Here is a 19,956-nt window from a genome sequence, read left to right on the forward strand (position 1 = left end):
CTTAAAAAAAAAAAAATTACTGGGGTGCCTGGGTGGCTCAGATGGTTGAGCGTCTGCCTTCAGCTCAGGTCATGGTCCCAGGGTCCTGAGATCGAGTCCCGCATCAGGCTCCCTGCTAGGCAGGGAGCCTGCTTCTCCCTCTGCCTCTCTCTCTCTCTCTCTCTCTGACTTTCATGAATAAATTAAAAAAAAAATTACTAATTTTCCTGAAATTAACATATCTTGTATCCTGTAATCACTCCAAGAATTCAAACAAAAGGCCTAATATAATAAAAAATTTACAAAGAAAGAAGAGAAAAACCCAAAGCCTTATACGGAGAGCCAGGGACTCTGGTTCTGGGTTGGGGCCTCATTAGCTGTGTGGCCTCAAAAAGTCATGGAGAGGGGCACCTGGGTGGCTCAGTTGTTAAGGGTCTGCCTTTGGCTCAGGTCATGACCCTGGATCGAGCCCCGCATCGGGCTCCCTCCTCGGCGGGAAGCCTTCTTCTCCCTCTCCCACTCCCCCTGCTTGTGTTCCCTCTCTGTCTCTCTCAAATAAACAAACAAATCTTAAAAAAAAAAAAGTCATGGATAGTGAGTATTCTCACCTGTGAGATGAAGTGTCTGACAAGGTTGATGGTCCTCAAATTCTCTACCCCCTTCCTGATTTTTCTCCCATTGACCAGATTTGCAAGATTTTGTCCTCTCAATCAACTTCCTTTACTAAAAAACTTGTTTTTCCATTTTATAAAAGAATTTTAACTGCCAATCAGAACACCTAATTAGCAGGAGATACAATGACTTAATAATGATCTACCTTATAAAATTCTCTAATTCTGTGTCTTCCAAATCAAAACTTCAAGTAGCTGAGTTTTAACTACAAAAATGATGTCTCCAAACATTTATACATCACATTGTTTTCAAAGTTCTTTTGTACATATTAAATTATAACAAATTTATAAGGCAGGAAGGACAGGCATGGGAACTCTTGGCTTGAGCTTTAAGTGACCTGCCCCAAATCATACTTTCATTAGGTGGCTGGGTGGGACTAGAATTCCAAATTTCTGAGTTCAGTCTATAATGTACCTGAATTCTATAAAATAAACGTTAACCACTGAGACCCCTGGAGAACTTCAGAATCACTGGTCTTACCTTAATGCTTTTAATGTGAGATGCTGCCTTCCCAAGAGCCTTTTCGGAAGATTTGTCCAATAGAAACTCAATGACGGCATCTTTGTTATAAAGTCTGCAACAATAAGGATGAGTCAGAACATTCTATCAACAATCAACCTCCACACAAAGGAGTAAGATGAAATTCAGTACAATCCAAAGTCATTTATATCTGATGACAGGAATGCCCTGCATTATTAAAAAAGTAAATTAAATCCTGTCTCAACTATTTCCACAGTATACAAAGAAAGAAACTAGTTGAAACCAAGGGTTGCAAACTGGCAGTCTGAGGGCTGAATGTGATCTGAACAGGACCTTAAAAATTGGGAAAATTAATATAAAAGTACATTTTCAACTTTTCCTGGGGAAAACAATCAGAAGTTCTGGAATCACTAGGCCCGCATTCTTGAGCTGCAACAACTGGCTGGAAATGAGCAGCACCTACCCTTTTAGACAGGACGTGAACTCTCCAGTTTCCTCCAGTCCCCACCATTCCCTACCACCCCACACAGCTTCTTCATGCATTTATGTTTAAAACTGAGCTCCTACTGGCCCCTGAATTTTCAGATCATGGATTAAATAAACCAAACTGACTAAAAAAATGCAGAAGTATGTTCAGAGACAGGGAATGACAACCTAGGCTTCACAAACTTGTTCAAGATGATTCACATTTCATGAATCAAGAACCGCCTTTACAAATTAAAATTCTTTTTCCTTCACATTAAAATTCTTTTAAAAATTAGTTAATAAAAACTCATCTCAATTAAGTAGAAGGAACCATACCTGCCGAGTTCACAGGCAACTATTGGTCGCCTTAATATTTCTTGACTTAGAGTACAATAGTTCCATTGGGCCACTAATTCAGCATCTTTGTCAACCTAAGAAAAGAAAAAAAATCCTTCCAGTTAACTTTCACCTCTGAAAGATATATGGTCCACAGTTCTACCTATAAGGGCTTATTTAGTTATACCACATGTGATGATTTTTGTCTTTTAAATCAAAGACAGTGACACATGAAGCTGGGATTAAAAAGTCCAAGTAACTAATACCATGTCAAATCAAGTTCCCACTGAACAGGACATGTACAACAAAACAGTTCACATCAAGTCATTAAATTGCTTATGTAAGCTGCATATAAATATTAGTATTTGTATCTATTTTTTAAAGTTTATTTATTTTTTTAGTAACCTCTACACTCAACGTGGGACTTGAACTCACGACCCCGAGATCAAGAGTCACTCTTCCGACTGAGCCAACCAGGTGCCCCTAGCATTTGTACCTTAACAGTAAGTTAGAGAAGCAGTACAGAAAAAATAAGCAATACAGGTTAATTTCTATCAATGGCAAAGGCTCCAAAGTTTTAGCTGAATTTAAAGACTGAGAATTTAGAAAATAGTTATTTTTTTTAAGTTCAGCACAAAGACTATATAATTCTTTATAAAAATCAAATCCAAACACAAGACCTTCTATTGCCCTCAAATGATATTTCACCTATATAATATTCCACGTCCCACTATTTTCCCCTCCTAAAACGCCAAACCTGGATAATAGGAGGGCACAAGTGGGAGAAAGTAGGGAGAGGAAAAAAAATACGGAAAAATTCCCTTAAATTTACTTTCTGCAGTAACAACTGCTTGTTTACTGTGTGCCAAGTGCTGTGTTAAGCAGTTTCTGTGACTTAATCTTTCAGCCCTCATAAAAATCCTAAAACTTAGTATTTTTACTTTGTTACTGAGGAGATGGAGGTACCAAGAGGTTAGGTTACATGCCCAAGGTCCCACAGCAAGTAGATGAAGATGCTAAGAACCCAAGCAGGCTGGCTCCAGAAACCAAGTTTTGTGTTGTTTTTTTTTTTTTTTTAGATTTTATTTTTTTGACAGAGAAGGGGGAGGGGCATGGTGGAGGAGAGTCTCAAGCCGACTCTGCGATGAGTGCAGAGGCCAAGGCAGGGCTTGATCCCATGACCCTGAGATCATGACCTGAGCTGAAACCAAGAATCAGACACTTAACCAACTGTGCCACCCATGTGCTCCAGAGACCATGCTTTTAATCACTACTTTCTACCGCTTTTCTATTATTTCAAATAGAACAAAATAAAAACAAAACCCACACGACTGCAACTGTTGTTCTATCCATACCCCAGATCCAAGAGCTCTACGCTGGTTGCTTAAATAACTTTTATCAAAATTCACAATGTAGGGGCTCCTGGGTGGCTCAGTCGTTGAGCATCTGCCTTCGGCTCAGGTCATGATCCCAGGGTGCTGGGATGGAGCCCCGCATCGGGCTCCCTGCTCCGTGGGAAGCCTGCTTCTCCCTCTCCCACTCCCCCTGCTTGTGTTCCCTCTCTCGTTGTGTCTCTGTCAAATAAATAAATAAAATCTTTAAAAAAAAAAATTCACAATGTAGCCAAGCCCCAAGAAAAACCTGCCACCAGTGAAGTGGATTTACTACACCCGTTGCAGAGTCAAAAAAGCCATGTTCAGCAAGTCCAGGTTCTCCTTTCTGGATCCCTCACCTGCTTTACCCATAGTCCTTTGCTGATTCAAAAGATAACTGTGATAGCTGGGGACAGGGAGAAAAGTGATAAACTAATCCTTACCCGGGTTGGTAACCCCAAAAAACTTCTGAAACCTTTTTTTTTTTTTTTTAAAAACCAGGGTCTTTCTTCAGGGAAATGTCTTAAATTACAGCAATGGTTTTACCAGACAAAACACACCATGTGAGTGATCAAAAATATTAAATTATTATATATCTATTTGAAACGTAAGCAATGCAAAGGCTGAACTCTGTTCACTGCCGTGTCCCCAGGGCCTAGAATAGTGTCTGTGATAAGCATTTAATAAAGTATTTGTTGGATAAATAAGGATAACAAAATCCATCCTGCCTGAGCACTCTGGTTGTCTCAGATCACCCTTTCTTCTTTTCTATCCCCTTCTGACACCTTACCAAGCTTTTCATTAAGCTACGCCTCTTCAGCCCTGGCCACAAGTTAATGAAACTAGCTGAATACTTTTTGGCAAAAGCTCTCATGAGTGTTAACTATTTAGCATTAGTCTACGCATCTGTAGGTGTGATGAGAAGGAACACTCCATCCTCTTGAGAGTCCATTCATTCTCAAATTCAACCCATTTACCAGGTGTCTACTGTGTGGTGGACAAAGGTAAGACACACAGTCTCTGTTCATGTCTGAGAAAGACAGACAATAAACAAATGAAACCAGTGATAAGCACTATAAAGAAAAGTAAAGCAGCAAAAGAGGAGAGAGAGCGATGGAAGTGAGATGTATTTTGGCGACAGTGGACTCAGATGACATCTGAGGAAAGAACTGAATGAAGTGAAGAAACAAATGATACGAACATCTCAGTGAAGAACATTATCAGGTTGGGGAAATTATACTCCAGGCTGAGAAACAAAGGCCTGTATGGCTGAAACAGAATGAAAGACCGGGAGAGGGGTAGAAGATGAGGTGGAGGGGCAAGGCGTCTGATCACACAGGACCTTGTGGGATTTTGTTCTGAATATAACAAAAAGCTGCTGGAGGATTTTAAATATAGTAGTGATATATGAGATTTACCTTTTGAAAAGATTTTCTAGCTGCTGAATAGAGAATATATGCAGCATTCACATGTGCCAGGCACTGTATTAGGTACTTTACACGCCTTCTGTTATTAAAAAATAATTACTGGGGAGCCTGAGTAGCTCAGTCTGCCTTCGGCTGGGGTCATGATCCCAGGATTCTGGGATCGAGCCCCAGATAGGGCTCCTTGCTCAGCAGGGAGTCTGCTTCTCTCTCTCCCTCTGCCTACCACTCCCCCTGCTTGTACTCTCTCTCTGTCTCTCTGTTAAATAAATAAATACGGGGCGCCTGGGTGGCTCACTCGTTAAGTGTCTGCCTTGGCTCAGGTCATGATCTCAGGGCCCTGGGATTCAGCTCCCCCCGCCCCGGCCATCGGGCTCCCTGTTCTGCAGGAAGCCTGCTTCTCCCTTTCCCACTCCCCTTGCTTGTGTTCCCTCTCCCGCTGTCTCTCTCTCTGTCAAATAAATAAATAAAATCTTAAAAGTAAATAAATAAACAAGCAAACAAATAAAATCTTAGGGAAAAAAGTAATTAACGCGGGGCGCCTGGCTTAGCTGGTAGACCACGTGACTCTTGATCTTGAGGTCATGAGTTCAAGCCCCACGATGGGCGTAGCGATTATTTAAACAATAAAGGGTTAAAAAAATAATCACCAATGCTAACTTTTTTTTTTTAAGATTTTATTTATTTATTTGAGAGAGAGAGAATGAGAGACAGAGAGCCCGAGAGGGAAGAGGGCCAGAGGGAGAAGCAGACTCCCCGCTGAGCGGGGAGCCCGATGTGGGACTCGATCCCGGGACTCCAGGATCATGACCTGAGCCGAAGGCAGTCGCTCAACCAACTGAGCCACCCAGGCGCCCACCAATGCTAACTTTGAATTCCTGAATAAGTGGTTGTAAATCCTGGCTTCATTACTTGTCAGTTGTGTGATCTTGGTCATGTTACTGACTCAATTTCCCTGTTTAGTAGCATGAAAATTATGACATACAGTTTTTCTCAGTTACCTGTGAGAATTAAGAATTATTCACTCATTCATTTACTCACCGTTTTACTGTGCCAAGAATTGTGCTAGCTGCAGAGGAGAAAAGGTGAAGACTGCGCCACAGGGAACTTATCTTTTTCTGTGACTGACATTAATCAACCATGAAAGCAGTGTGCAGGGTGGTAAGATGGTTTTTTTTAAGAGAAAGACCTGATCTTATGTGGATAAGAGAACCTTTGGGACGAATTCCCGGAGAAAATGAAGTTAAGTGTGTATAAAGCTCAACAAACAGCAGCCATTTGTTTCATTGTTACTAACGGCAGACAAGCTTTAGATCCTGGCCTTGCCACTTACTAGGGTTGCAACTTTGTCCTCTTGGCCCTCAATGTCTATGCCCGAAAAGCGAGGATGATGACAATACGTGCCCACAGGGCTGTTGTGAGAACTGTACGAGCCACCGCATATTAAGCGTACTGCCAGGTGAGTAGCAACAGTAAGCACTCAATAAAAGTCTGATACTAATATTGTTGTTAATTCTGAGTTCTCCAAATGAGATAAATGAGCACGGCAGCGTCAGGAACCCCGCTAGCTCCCCGCCCTTCCTTCGCTCCCTGGGGACCCCCCCCCCACCGCTGGTCCCCACCGGACCCACGTCGCTGACCTTCTCAACCTTCTTCGGCCCCTTCACCAGTTCATGTCTCTTGGGGATTGTTCCTCCGTCGCAACCCATCGCCAGCCAGGAGTCAGAGTCAGCAGCGATATCCCGCAGCGACCACTTGGGGGGGGGGGTCCCTGGCGACCGCTGCAGTCACTTCCGGCGCGCCGGGATGACGCAACACGCCCGCCGTGACGCACGGGGCGGATCCGTTGCCAAGCCCCGGTTGCCATGGAGAGCGTCGCTAGGCGCTGGGCGAGGCCCCGCGGCTAGGGCTGCCGGAGCTCCAGCCAGTCCTTGCACTCACAGGGGCTGGCGGAGCGTCGGCATCTCCCGGCCCGGCCCGTTCCTTCCTCCTTACGGTGGGTGCAGGGTTTCTGCTGCACCGTGGCGATCGCTCGCCGCGCTTCGGGGGCAGGGGTGACTCAAGAGCACCCCCCGTTCTTGGGCCCCGTCCCACCCCAGTGTGTCTGACTGTGGGTCTGGCACATCCCCGGCGCTCTGAGCGCGGCGAGGGAAAGGGCCGCATTTTGTTAATGCGATTAACGAGGCAGGTGAATGGCATCTGTTACTTCAGATAACAATTAGGTTTTTAAGTGAGGACTTTTTATGGAGCACCACGGTGACTTCAGCACTCACAACAAATCCTGTGAAGTGGTGTTATAGGAGATTCGGCGGGGGAAGTAAGATTCTCTAAGGCCTGAAATTTTGACACTGCCATGCATACGGTCTATAGAGGAAAAGTTGCAGGGTGTCTGTATGTGCACGTATTTGATTCGCAGACTCCTTTATTTTTTTTTTTTTAAATCAGGTATACTGAACAGAGGCAGGTATAAAAGCCACACTGATGTTTACCTGCCTTTTCCGAGAGACAGGTTGTACTACGTCTGTAACGAGAACTCAAATCCCTTGCAAAACCCCTCCTAAAATCCATGGCTGTCTGCTTCTATGCTCTTGACTATATTTCTAGTTGTTCCTTTAATTATTATAAATATGAGGGGAAAGTCTAACCACAGCGAGTAAGGTGGACCTACATAATTGGATGTCACCTTGCTGACCAAAATGAGACATAAAAAAAAAAACAAAAAACCAAAACCTGAAAATATTCCCCAGTTGGGAACAGAAAATATGTGGACATGAAAACTTCACGGATTGTAACATTGGATTATCTGTTACTGCAATTAATGGGAATTAAAAGAAAATAAATCCTTTAATTTGTTGGTCTCTCATTGCCTTATGATTTATTTTTATACCAGTCACAGATATTGTAAAGTCTGTGAGGGTAGGGACTTCGCTTTAGTCCCCATTGTGTCCCCAGTGCATGGAAGAACCTTTGGCACACTCAATATTCATTTCCTCAATAAACCAAAAAGGAAGTACTGACATATTCAAGGAGGGTGACAAGTCCAGTTTTGGCAGACCCTAAAACTGATTAGTACTATGAGAATCCATTTACAAATAAGGAAATGGAAGCTGGGAAAGATCAAAGGACTTGCCCAAGGTCCCACAGCTAGTAAGAGGGAGAGCTGAGACTGGGTTACAATATTAGTTTTCCCCCCTCTGTCCCCAAAGGACAGAAAATCAAGTTAGAAAATAGCATAAATGCAAAGATCTTCAGACAGACTCTCAAACCAATGCTCTTTTCTGGAGACTCGTAGTCTTCCCCTCCCCGAGTTCATCTGGAGAAATGAAAATAAAAATAACCACTCTTTATTAAACCATGACTGTGCATTGGGAGATTTGGAGCATTGTTTCCTCTGTCTTCATGATTTAGGAGGTAGGGGAGGTAGGGGACATAATGCCTTCCATTTTCCAAATGAGAAACCTGAGACTGAGGGGTACAGTCTTGGGTCAGGGGCCCACAGCAGGTGAGTACAAGGAGTACAAGATGAGAGGCTTTCTCAGATGAGGCCCATGTGACTACAAATGCCTTGTTCTTTAACCTCTCCCCAAAAGCTGCCGTGATGCCCAGCAAGGCCAACTGGGTGATGTTGAAGCTCTCGGGCAGCTGAATTTTTTTTTTTTTTCCTCTTCCGCCTTGGTTTCCTCATTTAGAATACTGGTTTTTAGGCTACTGTGTGCTGCAGACGATACACAGCTTAAGCTTTTGTAGAGTTAGTATCATCAACAGCAACTAATTTGTGTTGAGAGCTGGCTGAGAGTATCAGGTCCTGTACTCAGGGCTTTCCGTGATTTGAGCCATTTTGTTCTCGGCACAGTAGACACACTGACATCATTAGCTGCCGTTGCTTTCCACTGCCTTTGCTGAGTGAACTGAGACAGGATATTCCCTTACAAGGATCTTTGGTGACAACTTCGTCCCTTACAAGGATCTTTGGTGACAACTTTGCCCCAGTCAAACTGTGGATTTAAAGGGCAGGAGAGGAATAAAACCAGGAAAGAGAAAACCATCATCCTCTGGCAAAACCAGTATTTCTTAACCTCTTTGGGGTTATTGGACTTGATAGAGAATTTGATGAAAACTTTGGACTTATTCCCCAGAAAAATATGCAGTGGTACACATGGAAAATTTTGCTACTGTTTCCATATCTATGTATTTCATGCATCACCCGCTGAGGCCCAAGCTAAGAACAAGTACTCTAAGTGCTCCTACTGCCCGTTACAATCTTTCCCAAATGTTTCAGCCTTCCGAACCTTGAGCGTTTGATTTCCGGTGAGTGCTGCCCATGCGCTCTCCCATAGCTGGAGTTTACAATTCTGTCTGGACAAGGCAGACAGGCAGAGTGACTCATGTTAAGAGTTAGCATGAAAAAAACAACAACAAACGACTGTGTGTTAGGATTCTTCAAGAGTCTCAACCATTATGTATGGTTACACTTCTGAGGATGTCCCAAAGAGGGTTAAAGTCAAATAAAGTGGACAACTAGAAGTAATTAATCCTGACATAATTCAAGACAAAAAAAAATTACTTTTAGTTTGCAGTTTTAGGGAAGCTAAACATATCTCAGGAATACACAGGCCTTCCGTGAACTGGCCTCTGGCTACCCATCCCAGATCATGTTACCCACTTTCCCTTCCCTGTCTTGGTTCCAGCCACACTGACCCCATCTCTCCCTTGAGAGCTCCAGGTTCGTTTCCACTTCTGGGTACTTGCCACACGGTTCCCTCTCCAGGAACACTCTTTTCCCACTGTTTCCTAGGCTGTCTCCCTTGAGTGACTCAATGTCTGCTCCTGGCGGGAGGGGGCCGTGTCTCTGCAGAGCTCCTTCCCCGACCTCTCCCAGCAAAAGATCACCCTCCCTCCATTCCTCCACCCACCACCCCCACCTTGATTTAATTTCTTCATTGCACTTACCGCCACTGACCTCATGTTATAAATTTAAATTTTGTTACCTTGTTCTACATGGACATCTTTGCAATGATTGTGATTTTTTAAAACACTGCATCAGGGCGCCTGGGTGGCTCAGTTGGTTAAGCGACTACCTTCGGCTCGGGTCATGATCTCATGATCCTGGAGTCCCGGGATCGAGTCCCGCATCGGGCTCCCTGCTCAACGGGGAGTCTGCTCCTCCCTCTGACCCTCTTCCCTCTCGTGCTCTCTCTCTCTCATTCTCTCTCTCAAATAAATAAAATCTTTAAAAAAATAAAAAAATAAAACATTACATCAAAATACAATGTATCTTGATTATTAAGTTTTTGGGTGCCCCCTTATATTTTGATTTTAAGGAGAGTGCCTTACTCACCCCACCTCTTCTTGGCCCTGGTTTCCCACCCGCCTCAGCTGGAATGAAGGCTGCAAAGTGCAGAAGCTTCCATTTATCCCCCGCAGTTCCTCTAGTGATCAGTAGAGGCCAGGTAGATAGGAGATGCACACTGAATATTTGTTTAATGAATGAATGAAAGGAAAAAGACATTAGCCAATCACCTACACAAACGGGCAACTTTTGTAAATGGGCAGCCTTTGGAGACCTGGGTGCATCCTTGGGGAGAATATAAAGTTTTAAAAAGATGTTTTATTTTTTTAAAAAAAGGATAGTTGTCCCCAAACTAGAAACCCAGCTCCCCAGGGCTTGTCACACTGGAACATCTCTCAACTAGGCTCCTCACCACTTCCATCCTCCTGCTGAAATTTAACTTAATTGAGGTCAAGTTGCTACCACCACCACACCACCCACCATTTCCTCTTCCTACCTTGAAAGGAAGCAGCACAGAATTCTAGGCACGAAAGAAAACTACTTAGCAAAACATTGCTAAAAGTTAAAAAATGCGATATTCTTCTTTTAAATGTTTTTCAGAAGTAATTATCTTATCGAATTAGAGGAAACTCATCTCATAACTGCCCTCTTTCAAAAAAAAAAAAGGAAGGAAACACATTTAGCTAAGAACAGCAGCTTTTATTATTTTCAACCCAATGGTTTTGTACTTTGTCAACAAAGGCCCTTGGTTTGAACTCGTCTCAAAATACATGTAGAGACAAAAAAAATATAGACAGATATGTTTCCATATATGTTTATCTACCTGCCAATCTACATACATACATCTATAGTATTCTGAAAGCAATAGGGATCTATGATTACCTGTTAGAGCCTCTCACATATGAAGGACCAAAAGAGTTAAAACAACTAACTAAAGCATCAGAACAGGGTCTGGAATGTAGTAATCACTTAATAAATACGTGCTGTTGTTATTACTATGGTGCAAAAATCATCTTGCCGGCTGGACTAAACAGGTCCTGGTGCCTCCCTGCAACATCCCCCCCCCCCCCAACCCCTCCCTGCCCTTCTTGCAACAACATTCCCAACTTGGGTTGGAGCCCCTGCTGGGACACAGTTCTTGGGGCCTTTGCATTTTTTCATGTCCTTTGAGCAGAGGCATTGATGACATTTTGTTCCGAATTACCTCTTCAAGGTGTTTTTTAGCAAACACCCTGGGAAGACAGAGATCATGTCTCTCTCCAGAGCAGAAAGGCAGGTATGTTTGCTGTCCAGTATCACTGGAGGCAATGTCTCACTCTGAGGCAAGACTTGGTCAGGTTTTCGCGGAGACCATTAGGAAAGACTGGGGCTGCCTATGCTGAGTTCTTTGGCTTTGACACAAACTCAGTGTGTGCATAGCCTCACCTGCGCCCTCTTTTGCTCTGCCCTGGGACTTGGGTTAAGGTGGAAATGATATAAAGATGAAGCATAAGCTGCTTGCAAGGCTGTAAGGAAAATCCTTTGCCTCTGGGAGGAAGAGTTAACATAGCAGGCATCAATAATATCCTTGGAAAGGCTGGCTTGCAAGCTTGGCCTTTGGTTGTTTATAAAAACCTGGATTGGGGGAAGATTCCCACCATCCCCAGAATTGATGAGAATGGGTCAGCGTGCCTAAGCTGTTTGTGCAAATAATGTGGTTCATGCTGGACACCTGCTTGCCTTCGAGAGTCTGGAATTCGGGGATGTGCCCTGTACAGGCTGCCTACATGATCAGCCCCATGGAAACCCTGGATGGGAGGCTCTCATGACCTTCCCTGGCTGGCAACATCTCACAGGTGCTGTCACAATTTGTTGCGGAGGGAATTAAAAGTGTCCCGTGTGACCAGGGAGAGAGGACTCCTGGCCACCTGAGCCTGACTTCCTTTGTACTGAACCTTTGAGCCTTTCCCTTTGCTGCCTCTTTTCACTGTAATAGATCAGAGCCATGAGTACGAACATAATGCTGCGTCTTGGGATTCCTTCTTGTGAATCATTGGACTTAGCCGTGGTCTTGGGGGCCCGAGACATAGTCTCTGATCCCAGAATCTTCTGTCTTCTTGCAACATCCATGAAATTGGCAGGCTAACTTGTTAATTTAAAGTAGGGGGATCTCAGACATGTCATAGTTCTTGGCAGGGCTATTCTTTCCCTCTCTCAGGACACATGGGAGTGTGTGTGTGTATATGTGTGTGTGTGTGTGTGTGTGTGTGTGCGCGCGCGCGCGCGTGCGCACATGCACGCACACATGTGCCTGTGTGGAGGAGTGAATCCCAAGTCTAGGTCAACCTGGGTACTACATGCCCTCCTTGTTGTGGGGCTTTCAGGGGCAGGCACCTGCTGTAAGCTAGTCCAAGCAGAATCAAGCCTCTTTCTTCTCTTCTGGCCACAAACCAAGGACATAACCTGGGGCAGCCACATTGCAATCATGAGAATTAACACAGAGAAAGTGGGACTGAGAAACTGGGCACCCACACCAGCCGGCCTTGAACCCAGTCTGCCCCTGGGTTATTTTAAGATACTTGAGTCAATTAATTTCCTTTATTGCTTAAGAAAGAGTGGATATGGTTTTTGATCACTTGCAACAGAAGGAGTCCTAACCGATACAGATCACAGCTGTTCAAAGAATGTGGCCTCTCTGTTCTAAATTAGAGAACCAAGCAAGCCTCACAAAGATGTGATCTTTCTTTAGAGGCCCTAGGAGTAACTCGGTGAAAATAATCAGCTTTCTAACAGCCAACCATTTAGAAGTGCCTACTAAGTGCCGAGTAGCAGGCAGGCTGGTGACATTTCAGATGACTTCCAGCCTGAGGCTGCTGATTCCAGGCTACAAAGGTGTTTAGTGGTTGAGATGTATGTAGGAGACATGGACCTTTCACTTGAAGTGAAGTAAAGATGATGTAACCATAGCAACATGAGCTGAAGACCCAGCTGCAAGGAAAGGAAGAGAAGGTGGTTTGTCTTGAGGGGAGCTCTGCACCACTTTCAGATCTGTGCCCAGCAATGGATATCCTGTCTGCACCACACCTTCTGGTTGCCACCATGAGTGATGGCTTCGGTTTTGCCATACTCGCTTTGTGCATGAGCACTTGGCGTCTACTGCATCTCCCTGCACACTTTGGGGGAAGCATTTGAATAAGAAAAGGAAACATTGGTGGCTTTGCTTTGGCACCAGAACCTGGGTGACATGGATCATCAACTCTTCCAAAGGATTGCTACAAAGAATGCTTTAATTCATGATTATATTTACATAACTTTATAAATGGTAACAGATTTGAGACTGTTGAAGTACAAGCCTTTTCTGAGTAAACATACTGAATTTATCAACATCGACTATTATATACAAATAAATTAATAAGGAATCCAACAGAACATGTTATGTTGTAAAGATAACATGCATCTTTAGCTCGGTTAAGATAAAATAAAAATATATATATTGCATATATATATATATACACACACACACATATGTTATATATACATATATATATGTTGTATAAGATGCAGATACAGAATTTGTACCAAATCTCACAAAATTAATTCAGTCCAAAATGAAAAACTTATCACATTTGCTAACAGATGCAACAGAAATTCATCACTTGAAAATAAGTCTCTCCTCCCTTACTGTCTCCCTAGCACCTGACATAATCGTGTATGTAATTCTTCATCACTTATCGCCTATCTCCCCACTAGATGGTAAGCTCCCTGAGGACAAGGCCTTTGTCTGCTTCACTGCTATATGCCCAGCACCTAGAATCTGACATAAGTAGATGCCCAATAAATAAGTATTGAATGAATGAATTTAAAGCAGGCATACATTCAACCAATATAAAATTGGTTTCTATGACATCGCTTCATACACTGACCCCACATGCTATGCTAAAAAACTTAGCAAGGTTCTTTCTTAATACCTGGCTCTCTGTGGCATAAGCCAATGTCCTGGGGTTGTTTAACCACTTGGTAATACCATCTTCCGCCCATCAGTGCATCCCTAGGCTGGCTTTGCCCATAGGACAGAGTTGCACAGGTTGGGGCTAGGAAGCAGAAGCTAAGAGGTTAACCTTAGGGAGGGAGAAAGAGGGGGCAGGAGGCTCATTCCAACGTCCCTCTGAATTGCCGAGTGTGTTGCTCCAGCTTCTGGGCCTCGGCCTGGAGGTGCCCCAGGGCTGCAGGGCTGGGGTACTTGAGCACGGCGTGCTTGGTGGCCAACGCGAGGTTCTTGAGCAGGCTGCAAAGGTGATTGCTGCCACAGAGAATCTCGTTGCGCACGTCTCTCTCCTGTGTCTCTTTGCACAGCGTGTCTACCAGCTTCTGCCCCACCATGATGACCAGCTTGCTCTGCGTGATGAAGATCTCGGGGGGCTGCCTGTTGCTGAGGCTGCTGTTAAATACACCGATGGCTTTGAAGAGCGCCCCAAAATAGAGCCGGCAGTGTTCAGAAAGGTGGAATCGCTTCTCGGGCTTCTGCTGACTCAAAGGCTGTGGGATGAGAGAGCTAGGATTCTGGAAAAGGGAAGAAAACAATTGATAAGAGACAGATTTGATCACCAGGCTGTGGTTGTCTCCTGTTTCCTGTTTTGCTCAATTTTCTAGACTGTTTATAAGAAAAAAATACAGTTTTGTTTGGGATGCCCCACAGTGCACCATCTGCCTACCAAATTAATCTTTTCAAAACACTGTTACATACAAATTATAGTATTTATATATACAATCTTACCTATTGTGTTGTCTGTATAACTGACATGTTGAATATATAAAATCTTATTCAATACTCTCAACAAACCATTAGCAGCCCATTCCAAGAAGCACATTGACAATGACTAAATCTATAACTTTAAAAAAAAATAAAAGAGGGACACCTGGGTGGCTCAGTCAGTTAAGCGTCTGCTTCCACTCAGGTCATGATCCCAGGGTCCTGGGATCAAGGCCTGCATTGGGCTCCCTGCTCAGCGGGGAGCCTGCTTCTTCCTCTGCCTGCCACTCCCCCAGTTTGTGCTCTCTCTCTCTCTCTCTCTGACAAATAGATAAATAAAATCTTTGAAAAAATAAAAGAAAACTTGATGGTGAGATTTTAAAATTTACTCAAAGAACAGATTTTAAAGGATTAAAAAAAAAATCCTTTCTAATTCCAACATCGGCAGTAAACCTGAGCCCCCAAAATTTCTAGAAGAAATCCAGATATGCTGACCTATCTGCCTTAATATTATATTTCTCCAACTTGCTAGTAAGATTTCATCTAGAATTTTACTTCCACGAGTTGTATTTTCTGAAATGTGGAACCAATGTCTTCCCGAAGCCAAGGCACTGTTGAAAGGTTCTCGGCATCTAACTTAGTGGCAACCCCTCCGGGTAAACACCCAAAGCCCTTTTGTTAGGAGAGGTGGAGAGACTGGAGTTCTCTGAAGTGAAGGGGCTGCCCGTGGTCATTCATGTAGCAAAATGAAGAGCCGGAGCTCTAAGCTGAGTCGGCTAAGTCTGGATTCTTAAGTCTTTTCGTTAAACTGCTCTCTCTCTCATCCACCTGCGATCTCAAAAACTCACAGCCTGGAAGCACTCAGACAGTGTGAGAGGGTCTGACTTTTGTGCCCCCAACTTCGTATGTTGAAACTCTACCCTGTTACGTGAAGGTAGCAGGAGGTGAGCCCTTGGGAGGTACCTGGGATTGGATGAGGTCTTTGGGTGGGGCCCCATGATGGGATTATGCCCTTGTCAGAGCTCATTTTCTTTCTCTGCTCTCTGCCATGAGAGGACACAATTAGAAGACAGAGGGGAGCCCTCCCCAGGACCTGACCATGCTGGCTCCCTGACCTAGGACTTCTAGCCTAGAGATCTCGTTCCAGTTCGCCCCTGAGAAGATGAACGACCTTGTCCATGTCCTGAGACATCTCTGTCCTTCCCTCCTCCACCCCCACCCACCCCCAGCCAGGGAGTTAATCTGCTTCACTGATCCCCAGGCTTCAGGTATTCAGACAATCTTCACAAGTTATGCCCTTTTTGCCTCCCTCTTAACCTGACTTGCTTCATCTTTGTCTTTAAAGGAATCCACTGGTTTTACTTATATTAGTTTAATGGAAACTCTTCAGATTGGTAACTGGAAAATCATTGTCATTTGCCACAAGTAGAAGGTAACCAAAAAAATAAGCACAACGATAACATCTTTGACTAAAAAAGAAGGAAGAACATCGAGTGTCAAAGAGGTGTTGATGATACACAAGCCCCAAACCAAAACAGTTTTTCTCTTGTAATCAGAAGCATCAAAAGAGGATGTCAAAGGGAACGTGAGTCCATGCCATCAAAGGCCATGTCAGTCCCACCCGTGATAAACCGGCAGACCACCGAGAACTATGTCACTAATGGTTCAAGAATCGTGCTCCACATACTGGGGTTCACTGGACTTGTTCGGGGCTCCTTCTACTGCAAACAGGAAAAACTGTCCCAAAAACATCTACTCCCAAAGGGGTCGTGGCTAGAATGCCGACTTCTTCATAGCAGGAGACATCTCGAGTGATAAAGTGTATGGGTCAGAAGGCCGGGAGAGCCAGCCCTATCACTTACCTGTCCTTCGAAGTGTTTGTTTTCATCCAACCTTCCTTCCAAGATGGGTTTTTCTGTCTCTTCTAGGTTAGGCAGCTTCTGAAAAATAAAATCCCTTCCAATTACCAATGTACGGTTTTTACACTGTACAGAGGTATTTAAGTCCACTTTAAAACTTGAGCATTTCTCTTTATATTTCTGTCAATGGTTCTGCCTCCGGATGCTTTATTTTTAATTTAAAATCAGTTAATTAACATATAGTACATTATTAGTTTCAGAGGGCTGATGCCTTTTTTTCAACAAAGGAGACTTTGCAAGACCCAGGGCTGAATTTTGCCTACCAACATGACTTGATACAAGGACACATGAGTTTTTTATTTTTTTAACATTTTTTAAAGGTTTTTATTTATTTGACAGAGAGCTAGAGAGAGAGCACAAGTAGGCAGAGCGGCAGGCAGAGGGAGAGGGAGAAGCAGGCTCTCTGCTGAGCAGGGAGCCTGACGCGGGGCTCGATCTCAGGACCGACCTGAGCCGAAGGCAGACGCCTAACAGACTGAGCCACCCAGGCGCTCTGGACACATGAGTTTTTAAAAAATTGTATATATACATTTATATTTGTGTATAGTATACCTCTTTATATCTATGTCTATATTTTTAAATTAGGGAATGAAAAATACCCACGTTTCTAGCTTCTCTAGAATGTGCGAAAGCTGTTACACCAACCAGCAGGCATTTTAACAGAATACCACACAAGACTGGGGCTAAAAGGGCCAAGTCATGTTGTCCCCAGGTTACGTGCCATGCCTCTTGGCACTTGCAATCCTTGAACCAGAGGTTCTCTTTCTACAGCATCTGAACACATGCAGCAAAGAATTTCTAACAGTAACTGCAGTCTGGAGGCTGCTACGACCACGCACAATTTGGAAGAGTGTTTACACTTCCTCTTCTGTTTCTAAGAAACACAAAGGCAATGACTAAATCAACAACTTTCAAAAATGCAAGGAAACTGGGGGGTGAGATTTAAAAAAAGTGCTCAAGGAAAGATTTCGAAAGGTTTCCGAAGTTCTTCCTAACCCTAGTATTAGAGGTAACCCCCTGGGAGTTTCCAGAAGACATCCCCAAGTGCCTTAATATTAAAGTGTTTATCTTACTTCTTAATAAGATTTCGTCTAGAACATTACTTTCATGAATTTTAATTTTTTAAACTGGAACCAATGTCTCTCAAAAATTATTGAAAGATCATTATCTTTCAATATCCGATTATTGAACTATCTAACACTTAGTGGAAGGCTCTTAGCATCTAATTTATGGGCGACCCCTCCAGATGAAATTTGAAAGCCTCCTTCTATTATACCACCCTGAACTCACCAGTTCGCAGATAACTGTCCCGTTTTTCTTTAGGAGCTCAGGGGAATGTTCACTTTCCTTTTGTTTATTAAAAGGAGCACTTCTTTGGTAGGATTCAATTTCCCTTTGGGGAGGCTGGATGCATTTTGCAAGCTCCAACTGTGCATTGGGGGTCATTTCCAAGGTATCTTCCTTTTCACAGTTCTGCTTGAAAAGGAGCTTCCCATTGGCAATGACAATGGAGGCAAACCTCTTGATGTCTTCTGGGACCATCCGTGCCACCATGACAAATCTCTCGAGGTCATCCAGGCTGTTTTGGACTTTGTCCGTCACAAGGACTTCCAAGGACCAATTGCAGCTATCCAGGCTTTCCTTTGTTCCAAGCAGGATCTGGTAGGAATTGGAGATGGTCTGTAGCTGGTCCCTAATTTTGGCCTGAAGGTTAGTGTCGCTGAGGTTACAGGCAGTCCCACGGACCCCGCGGGCAAAATCCAGGAATGCTCTCAAAGATTCTTCCACGTGGCCTGCGGCACTACGGATGGCGCTGAGGTTGGCCTCCAGGTAGTCTCTGAACCTCCACTTCCTGCTGACGAAGAGCATCAGGCTGGCGACAGCGTCAGCCACCTTGTGCTGCAGAGACGCTACTGTCTCTCTGGCCAAGTCCGGGTCCAAGGAGAGCTCCTTTCCTGACTCCTCCGAGCAGGAGCTAGAAGAGGATTCCATGGACGAGGAAGAGCACGAGGAGACAACGCTGGCTCTGCTGTCAGAACTGGAAACGGACAACCTGTCCGGTTCCAGAGACAGCGAAGGGGCCTGGCCAGAGAACAATGAGGAGCTGTGGTCCAGGGCATTCTCCGGGGCCCCGTTGACTCTCGCCAGCTCGTTCACAGCCTGGGGGCCGCTCAGCATCACTTTAGGGATGTCATAAATGTTTGGCTTGGTGTTCTTCTGTTCCACGCGGGGGTTCAGAAAGCTTGGAGGCACCTTGTAGCCAGCACCCTTGTCCAAGGGAAATGTGTCCCTGGGTGCCAGGGATTTATAAGAAGGGATTTCTGGAAGGCTGAGTTTTTTCTGCATGGGCACATTTTTATGCAGGTGTGGATAGAGGGACCTTGCTTTGCTGTTCAGAGGATTCTGGAAGCTGGACATATACCTGGGGGGAGTGTGGGGCTCTGATTCTTCCACAAAGCTGCTCAAAGATACATTTCTGCCATTGGCTTTTTCTGGAGACACTGGTGTGTCATAAATCCATTCGGATTTCTGGGGGCTCGGTAACGTGTTGTAGCCGCCTTGCCTCACGGTGATTGCTGACACCAGGGGAGCACTCTGCCCCTGTGAAGAACCACACAAAAAGGCCCAGGTCAGTAGCAATAAAAAGAGGGTTTGAGCAACTCATTTGACAAAGGTGCATTTACACTGAGGACCTACTAAGTGCTGGATACTGTGCTTCTTACAGATCTGATTGTCACTCCCCTCCTCAAGCACCTTCAGTGGCTCCCCATTGCCATAATCACCGAAGACCCTTCATCATCTGGTTGTACCCACCTTTAAGCTTCCCCACCACGGCAGCCACCAGCCTCCTTGTGGGTCCAGTCACCCCAGTGGTTCACCTTTCCCTGAACTCAGAGTGCTCCCTTAGTCCACTATAGTTCATTTTTCCCAAACCAGTCCTTCTGTTCTACATGCCCTCCTGACCCGCCCCTTACCCTCTAACAAACGCCTATGCATCCCTCACAACACTTCAGAGATGCCATCTGTTTTTTAAGGCCTTCCCCGAAAAACTTGGGCACAGGTCTATGTATTGTAAATGTGTGACAATTCAACAATGAACATGGATTCCAGATTTTCAAATTAAGACATGTCCCCTATCAACAAATAAAAATCTACCTTAACACAACATATCTCTGAGGTACAGAAGAAGAAGATGAAGAAGAAGGAGGAGGAGGAGGAGGAGGAGGAGGAGGAGGAGGAGGAGAAGAAGAAGAAGAAGAAGAAGAAGAAGAAGAAGAAGAAGAAGAAG

At 44.3% G+C, this 19,956-nt stretch overlaps 2 protein-coding genes across 4 annotated transcripts in view; both read right to left on the bottom strand.

Annotated features, from left to right (window-relative positions):
- Positions 1-6,534, bottom strand: part of RTF2 (replication termination factor 2) — a 38,770-nt gene extending 32,236 nt beyond the window's left edge. The window contains exons 1-3 of one of the 2 annotated variants that reach the window (XM_025853301.2): positions 6,370-6,534; positions 1,933-2,027; positions 1,132-1,225 (exon numbers count right to left, since the gene is read on the bottom strand). In XM_025853301.2, the coding sequence (XP_025709086.1) occupies positions 1,132-1,225; positions 1,933-2,027; positions 6,370-6,438 (258 nt within the window). In that variant the 5' untranslated portion in view covers positions 6,439-6,534. The remainder of the gene's footprint in view (positions 1-1,131; positions 1,226-1,932; positions 2,028-6,369) is intronic. The other variant, XM_025853300.2, reaches the window with a different exon arrangement.
- Positions 6,535-11,106: 4,572 nt separating this feature from the next.
- Positions 11,107-19,956, bottom strand: part of CASS4 (Cas scaffold protein family member 4) — a 35,059-nt gene continuing 26,209 nt past the window's right edge. For both annotated transcript variants that reach the window (XM_025853281.2, XM_025853279.2), the window contains 3 exons: positions 17,958-19,268; positions 16,611-16,688; positions 11,107-14,558 (listed from right to left, as the gene is read on the bottom strand). In XM_025853281.2, the coding sequence (XP_025709066.1) occupies positions 14,148-14,558; positions 16,611-16,688; positions 17,958-19,268 (1,800 nt within the window). In that variant the 3' untranslated portion in view covers positions 11,107-14,147. The remainder of the gene's footprint in view (positions 14,559-16,610; positions 16,689-17,957; positions 19,269-19,956) is intronic.

This window comes from Callorhinus ursinus, unplaced genomic scaffold (assembly GCF_003265705.2).
Source record: "Callorhinus ursinus isolate GAN/ISIS: 27379988/994484 unplaced genomic scaffold, GSC_fseal_2.0 scaffold53, whole genome shotgun sequence".
In the NCBI taxonomy this organism is placed as follows: Eukaryota; Metazoa; Chordata; class Mammalia; order Carnivora; family Otariidae; genus Callorhinus; species Callorhinus ursinus.